Source organism: Macrobrachium rosenbergii, chromosome 6 (genome assembly GCF_040412425.1).
Source record: "Macrobrachium rosenbergii isolate ZJJX-2024 chromosome 6, ASM4041242v1, whole genome shotgun sequence".
Classification (NCBI taxonomy): Eukaryota; Metazoa; Arthropoda; class Malacostraca; order Decapoda; family Palaemonidae; genus Macrobrachium; species Macrobrachium rosenbergii.
Window position 1 is genome coordinate 38,501,512 of NC_089746.1, and position 7,500 is coordinate 38,509,011.

Below are 7,500 nucleotides of genomic sequence, written 5' to 3' on the forward strand. Positions count from 1 at the left end.
CGTTTTCCTGATTTTAACTAAAGAAAATACTTTATTCGGTCGCTTAATCCGTTATGTGGTGAACTACTTTGAGTCTGAGATATGTGGTCAAAAAGGCATGAATTTAATGATGTTATGGAGGAAAACTTTTTTACCAAGTACAAAAATTGTATTGCAATTTTATCATATATCACTGACCCCAATATTCCCACGACGGAATTCATAGTTGTTTGGGACATCCTACGTTGCAGCTGTTCCCAGATACTGACTCTTTTTAGGTCGATCGGTTATTTTCCCAACGTCGCCTCATTATATTTACAGTATCATGCAGGTGAACATGTATTCTCTTTTATTTTTATTATTCATCATTCTTTAAATGACAAAGAGTCCACGTATCACAAGAGTACAAACTTTGCCTGAGGGGGAGAAGCAGCTAAATAACCCAACATACTTACTGTAAAGAAGCTAGCACATATATGCAGCAGTTTCGAAACCTTACCGTCACTGTTCTTGCAGACAATGGTTGGTTGTGTGTGTTCCAGAAAAGGCCCTGCTTTCTCACCCACCACAGTTTTCGGGGAAGAGTTATTGGTATACCAGCTGATGCTTACTGTTGTCGGGGCAACTAGAAAAAGACAAAATAAAATGGTGCTTTAAATAGCTATGGTAGTTAGAAGACAATGCTCCCTGTTGTCTGAGTTAAAAAAAAAAAAAAAAATTAACTGGTACTTCGTTATAGCCTTGACAGCTGGCTTACCATCCAATATTAACCGTTGTTGTGGGAACTGGGGAAAAAATATTTTAGTGTTAATTCTTATCGAAATACTAATTACAATACCAGAAATGTTCGCTGGGGCTGGTGCAACCAAAAAAAACTCACTGGTACTTTATATAGCTTTAGTACGTAAAATACTAGCCAAATAAAGTACCAACTTACATCTTCAAACTTACCCAGATATTATATTCACCTTTATAATTACAAAGAAAATTCTTAACCACATTTATTAAAAATATTTCCATCAAATATAAATACAAGAAGTGAAATTATTTCATAAACATGTAAATACTCACATAGTGGTTAATCTAACGAGGGACTGCTGCAAACATCAGAGACAATTTTAAAACCTACCGTTACAGATGATGTCTACGAAATGATTACAAAATTTTAGATGGTTACCCGTGACACTACTGACATTTATTAGTGCCGTAACCTTTAGCTAATAATAAGACAGAAAATTTCCCGAGTGGAAATAGTGATGCGTACAGAGTTCCTTATGGATTATGCACTCCTGTTTGTAGAGCTTCAAAACTTGATATTTTTCTTTAAAAACGTAAAAATCGTGTAGCAGCATCATAATTTTTAAAATATTTTCTTTCTCAAGCGCCAATTACTTTCTAATTTTATTGCCCATAAAAAAATACGTATTACTTTAATAATTGCATCAGTAACAGTATCAATCTTAAAAGTTTATCAAAGAACTGGTTTGGCAATATGTGGTCACATCCGCCCGGTGTCTCAAAAGTAAACGGTCCTTTAACGAGTTTATAACTACAAAGTTTAACATTTCATCGAACGAATGGTGACCATACCAGAACTCATCGTAACAGTGGAAACTATTTTCCTTTAATTGGTTACACTCAAACTAGGAAGTAACATCATCCGCTGGCTTCAGTAATTACTTGCAACTAATGAATTTTGCTATGTCCGTATAGACAGCTCAAGTTATGTGATTAATTCAGCCGACTGAGGTTTTTTTTCTTACTCAAGGACAATGTATTAGCCTTCATGATAATTTGATCTTTCTTGTGGTTGTTATGGCATGTCAGTTATGATCAGAAAGCTAGAAAGTAATTTCTAACTTATTTTGAGTAAATGTCAGTTACAATACCGTAAATATGAAAGATGACAAAAAATTTAATTTTTCCGTCACTCATTTTCATTCAGACTAATTTCACTAACACTCTTACATTGTCTAACGTTCTCCATTCTCATTATGCTTTACGTTGCAGTTTGAATTTCATGTTGTACTGATCTTAAAGCTTGTTAAACTTTTATAGAAACTTTATTATAAGCACACTTGCTCTTGATCCTGCTCTAAGTACACATTACTTAAGGACATAATTATTTGAAAAAAAATAAAAAAATTGAAACCTTTTGATGAATTGTATCATGGGGAATATTTTTACAGCGATCACGAACTTGAATGAAGTCATGAATACAAATATTGCTCGCTTGTTGGGATCAAGTTTTCCCTTATGTTACTTAACATATAATACTTTCTTGCCTATAACAATAAAGGATGAAGGGTGGGCGAGGCATCAGGGCCTACTAAATTTAGAATAAATACATTGTTTACAGATGGACTATATTGTTTCATGGTGCCTCAGTACAAATTAAATGCTATAGAGCCTTTTTAGACTTATTTCTTTAATTATTTTCTTATTCGTATTATTCATGTCCTTGAATAAGAATAGTTTAACCCTTTGGCGAGACATATGAAGATCGCTCGTCTTTCCCAAACCCCTCCTTCATAGCCGGATTATTAATCTGGATAAATTTCATTTGTATCTTGCATTTTATCATTTATAAAAAAAATAAAAAATAACATGTAATTTCGTCATTTTTCCCATTGCTGTTTATCGTTTTTGCCTGCATTATCATCATTGGAAACTATCTCTCAATACCAGAGTAAACAGGGCCTTACTGAATCCACCAGAGACGCTTCACCTGTTCCACATTTCTCCAGTCAAGCGATTTGTTTACCAGAAGCCTCTCCATGCATTTTACGCTGGCACATTTCCTTTGTTTTTCCCTTGGTCTTACGTTGTTCTTTCAAGGACACCTTGCAATAAGCGACCATACCTTTGCAGGTATGCCTTATCAGTGCTTAACACGACCACCTCAACGAAGCCTAAGCCGTTGATCGTATCCAAAGCTTTTATAAAAGGTTCATTTGTAAAGTTCATGCTCCACTTTCTACCGGAAACTCGTCTCGAGGCTTTGTTCACAAAGGCAAGGAGCCTGCCATTAACATGATAATTACAGTGCCAACATTTTTGCTCGTAAATCAGTGAGCTGTAACAGAGGAATGAAGCGCAGACATTAATTACTGTATGAATATGGAGTAGTTCAATTAGAATTTGAGAATGCGAATGTGTATGCCTGTTTTCTCATTTACCTTCTGTGTTCTTGGTACTAATGATAAGCATTTCTAGGCATTTAAATAATTCATTCAGTGGGTACTGTTCATGAATAACTCAAGCATGTTAAATGGAAACAGGCAGGAATATCTTTACATCAATTTTTTTGTAGTCTGATACAAACACACTCATATACATGTATATATATATTATATAAATAATATATATAATCATATATATATATATATATAATATATATATATATATATATATATATATATATATATATATATATATATGTATATATATGTATATATATGTATATATATATATATATATATATATATATATATATATATATATAATATATATATATATATATATATATATATATATATATATATATATATATATATATATATATATATATATATATATATATATATATATATATATATATATATATATATATATATATATATATATATATATATATATATGTGTGTGTGTGTGTGTGTGTGTGTGTGTGTGTGTGTGTGTGTGTAAAACAGTTAGAAGTAAGTTTCCGGAGAAAGGAGCTAGAAGTGAATGTCACCAGGACATAAATTTTCAAGAGATCAGTAGAAATGAGACTGATCATGTAATAAGAACCAGTCAAGGCAAAACAAAATAATAACATGAATTGGCCACCTCTTTTGGGTTACAGAATATAGTTATGAAATTGAAATAAATAATATAGAAGACGAGAAATAAGTTGACATCATTTACAAACGACAAAAGGTGTATTTTCACAATTTTCAAAAAAATGAAATTAATGAACCATTTACAAGCTATTACACTTGAAATATGATGTCTATATTTGCTATGAACAAGATTTCATCTTAAGGATTTAAGTACAAGTAACAATAAACATGTAAATATAGATATCATACACTAAATGTTCTATCCTTTGTAGTTTGTGCAATAGTATGCAAAAAGTATATTCCAATATCATGGTATCTGTAAACTATGCATTATGCCTATTTTAAAGCAAACAAAAAGTGACTTGCAGAAAAGACGAGAGGAAGGCTAAGGAAATCATATATAAATTGAGTGGGCCATGAGTAATAAAGCCATGACTGAAAACTCTTGATACTACTGCGGTAGCTATAAACTGTTGAACATAATGGTTTCATATCCCATTCGACTTTTCACGGCTGACTAAGACATGAAGCCTAGCGTGACTAGATTTTTTTTTATTTGCTAGAATGTGTTTTACGTGCGATTAGCCACAATAGTGTATATTACAAAACTTGAATTTTTTCCCGTTAATACGTCAATGGTCCTGTCAAATTAATTACCCCTTGTTATGTTGTGATCTTATCACCATTACTTATGATGATTTTCTAAGGGATGCGATCCTGAGAATATGTAGAATTTATTTGGTGGAGTGACTATGGTGATTCTGTTATACGATTAATCAGTGTTGTCACGAGGTAGCAAAAATTAGTAACAGAACCAGGAAAGAAGGTATCATGGCAGAAAATCTCGTCCTTTATCAGATAAGAATGGGGAAGTGAAGAAAAGGAATTTTTATGGTCGTTCAGAGTTATGAGATCGATGGCCATAGCACTGATGTACGGTGACAAAGTTGGAATGTTACGTTATACATACACTCAATTAAATAAGTAATCGTTGTCTTGCGTTTAAGTATCTGGTATTAACTGCTTAAGAGAATGATCCTTTGAAAAGAAAATGGAATTTAAACTTCAGTTTCAGCGCGTAAAAGATAAAAAAAAAAAAAATGCGATCAAATGATGCGGGTAAAGATGACTCTGCAAATGTGAAAACCGCAAGAGATTCGTCTTATTTTGACGTTCAAATATACCTGTTGATTCACAGTGATGTCATTTTTTATTCTTTTCTAACTGCCTTTCTATAAATACAAAAGAGGTATTAATACATAGCTGTACTTTCATTAACATTCCTGGTTGCATCGATGCGGGTTCCGTTCTCAGCTACCACTCTGTTGGCCGCGAGTTCGAATCTCCGACCGGCCAATGAAGAATAAGAGGAATTTCTTTCTGGTGATAGAAATTCATTTCTCGCTATAATGTGGTTCGGATTCCACAATAAGCTGTAGGTCCCGTTGCTAGGTAACCAATTGGTTCTTAGCCACGTAAAATAAATCTAATCCTTCGGGCCAGCCCTATGAGAGCTGTTAATCAGCTCAGTGGTCTGGTTAAACTAAGATATACTTAACTTATATTTAAATGTTAATTTATAATGCAAGGATAAAATAAAAAAAACAGTTCCCACAAATTTGGTTGAAGGTCAAAGATATTTTCATTATATTGTTAGATAATTACCACTAAGCAAAGTAAAATGTCCTCACGTTGTTAAATTCGTGAAATTTCGAGTGCTTCCCTGTTGTGTGATGTAAGTCTTTGCTGGAGTAATGAGCACAAGCTGCTGCTTCCAGTTACATCACCGTTTCCTTCCTTTAATAACCACATTACTTCCTTCAATAACGACATTACTTTCTTTAATATACACATTGTTTCCTTTCATAACCACATTACTTCCTTAAATAAATACACTAATTCCTTTAACAAACACATTACTCCATTTAATAAACACATTACCGATAACAGTCAAGTTGACCCTGTAGTTGAGCGTGGGCGAGTGACGAAAATCGACCCGACATCGGTATATGCCAGCGTCATCCATCTCCGTCTTCTGGATGATCAGGGCTGCTGGAGATCTATCGGTCCTGAAGGAAGTCCTCCTCGACAGGGTAGAATTGGCATCTGGCTTCGTCTCCTTTGGTTGCCCCCTCAGGAGTTCCCGGAAATCGTAGCTGATTGGAGAGAGAGAAGAAGCTGAATACAAATCAATGCTGTTTTGGCGGGGCTACGGTTTATTCTTGATTTCTCCGCCAACCCCGCTGTTTATTCTCGAAGCATAGAGGAAGGCAAAATTAATGATGTGGTCATTTTCTATTCACTGTTTATTAGGAGGAAAAGCTACTGAATGCTGGTTCTGGAAAATTTACGGCTAGAAGGGTAGATTTAAAACATTTAAAACACCACGACAATGCTTAGCATAAAATATAGTTGTCAGAAAAAAAGTTGAAAATTGTACTGTTATGAAAATTTAAAACGTATTCAATTGATTTTTTGACATCAACTCATTTACTGAATATATGTTTTCTATCTTATATGAAATTGCAAGCTAACAGTTCTTGCAATAATATTATCGAAGGTAAGTACCTGTTTACATAATAATAATATTCTTCTTTTGAGTTAAAAGAAATCACTAAACTTCATTTCAGTACCTCAATAATCAGGTTTAAACTAATTTGGTTGTCTGTAAGCGGCTCTATTCAGAATGTATAATTCTGTGGTGTTAATTAGTTGAAATGACCGAGCACGTGTATACTAGTCACTGTAATCTACTCTTTTAAAAGAACTAGATACTTTTAGGAGGCGAGAAGTATTTAAGTAAACCTTTAGGATAAGATCTGATATACAAAGTTCAACATCTTAAAAGGAAAGGAAAGATATTTCATCATTTACTTACATCGCCAGCAATGATGTTAATTTTTTATATAAAGTTTATTAGGAAACAACTATTTTTCCAAATATGATATGGAACAACATATTTTTTTCTATTTCTACTTTTTTTTTTTGTTCCGTCCTTCGTTTACATAAAATCAGGACCAGATTAAATTGTGTTTCCTCTAAGCGTGTATTATTATTAGGTGTTCATTGCTTGAAATCACACTGCCATTCAGGTCCTCCTATTTTTTCGGGGCTTTTGACATGTTCAATTGTTTAATTCTCGGTCGACTCCGTCAAGGAAGACGTTTTGGAGGCTTACATAAAAAATAATCACTCATAACAGTTTTCTCTGAAAGTATCACTACAAACGTTTTTAATATCTTCTTGAAACAGTTTTGCAGGCTCCCAAATCTATTACTGAACTCAACTTGTTCGTTATAGTACCACCGAAGCTCAAAACGTCTTCTAACCTACTAAGATCAGTTTTTCATATAATCAAGCCTTTGTCTCACCGTCATTTAATTTCAACTGTTTTATTTCCGCACCAAAAAAGAATCGCTCGTGACAGTTTATTCTGAAAACATCAGTAATTGTGTTATCCTGTTTTCGCTGGTGAAGCAGTCACTGAAAACAGTGATGGAGACTCCTAAATCTATTACTGGATTCAACACGTTCATTTTTCTTACAATCAGGCATTAGTCTTACCTCCATTTAATTTAAACCGTTTTATCTGCGTCCTTTTTATATACATGAGTTCAAGTTTTATCTACAAACACTCACGTTAAATACCCATGGTCAGGTCTGCTTCTAATGCCCTTAATTTTCTCCTCTAATATTT

At 33.4% G+C, this 7,500-nt stretch overlaps 1 protein-coding gene across 2 annotated transcripts in view; it reads right to left on the minus strand.

Annotated features, from left to right (window-relative positions):
- The window catches only part of LOC136839455 (uncharacterized), a 74,420-nt gene that overhangs the window by 35,146 nt on the left and 31,774 nt on the right, over positions 1-7,500 (minus strand). For both annotated transcript variants that reach the window (XM_067105512.1, XM_067105513.1), the window contains exons 3-4: positions 5,745-5,959; positions 479-604 (exon numbers count right to left, since the gene is read on the minus strand). In XM_067105512.1, the coding sequence (XP_066961613.1) occupies positions 479-604; positions 5,745-5,959 (341 nt within the window). The remainder of the gene's footprint in view (positions 1-478; positions 605-5,744; positions 5,960-7,500) is intronic.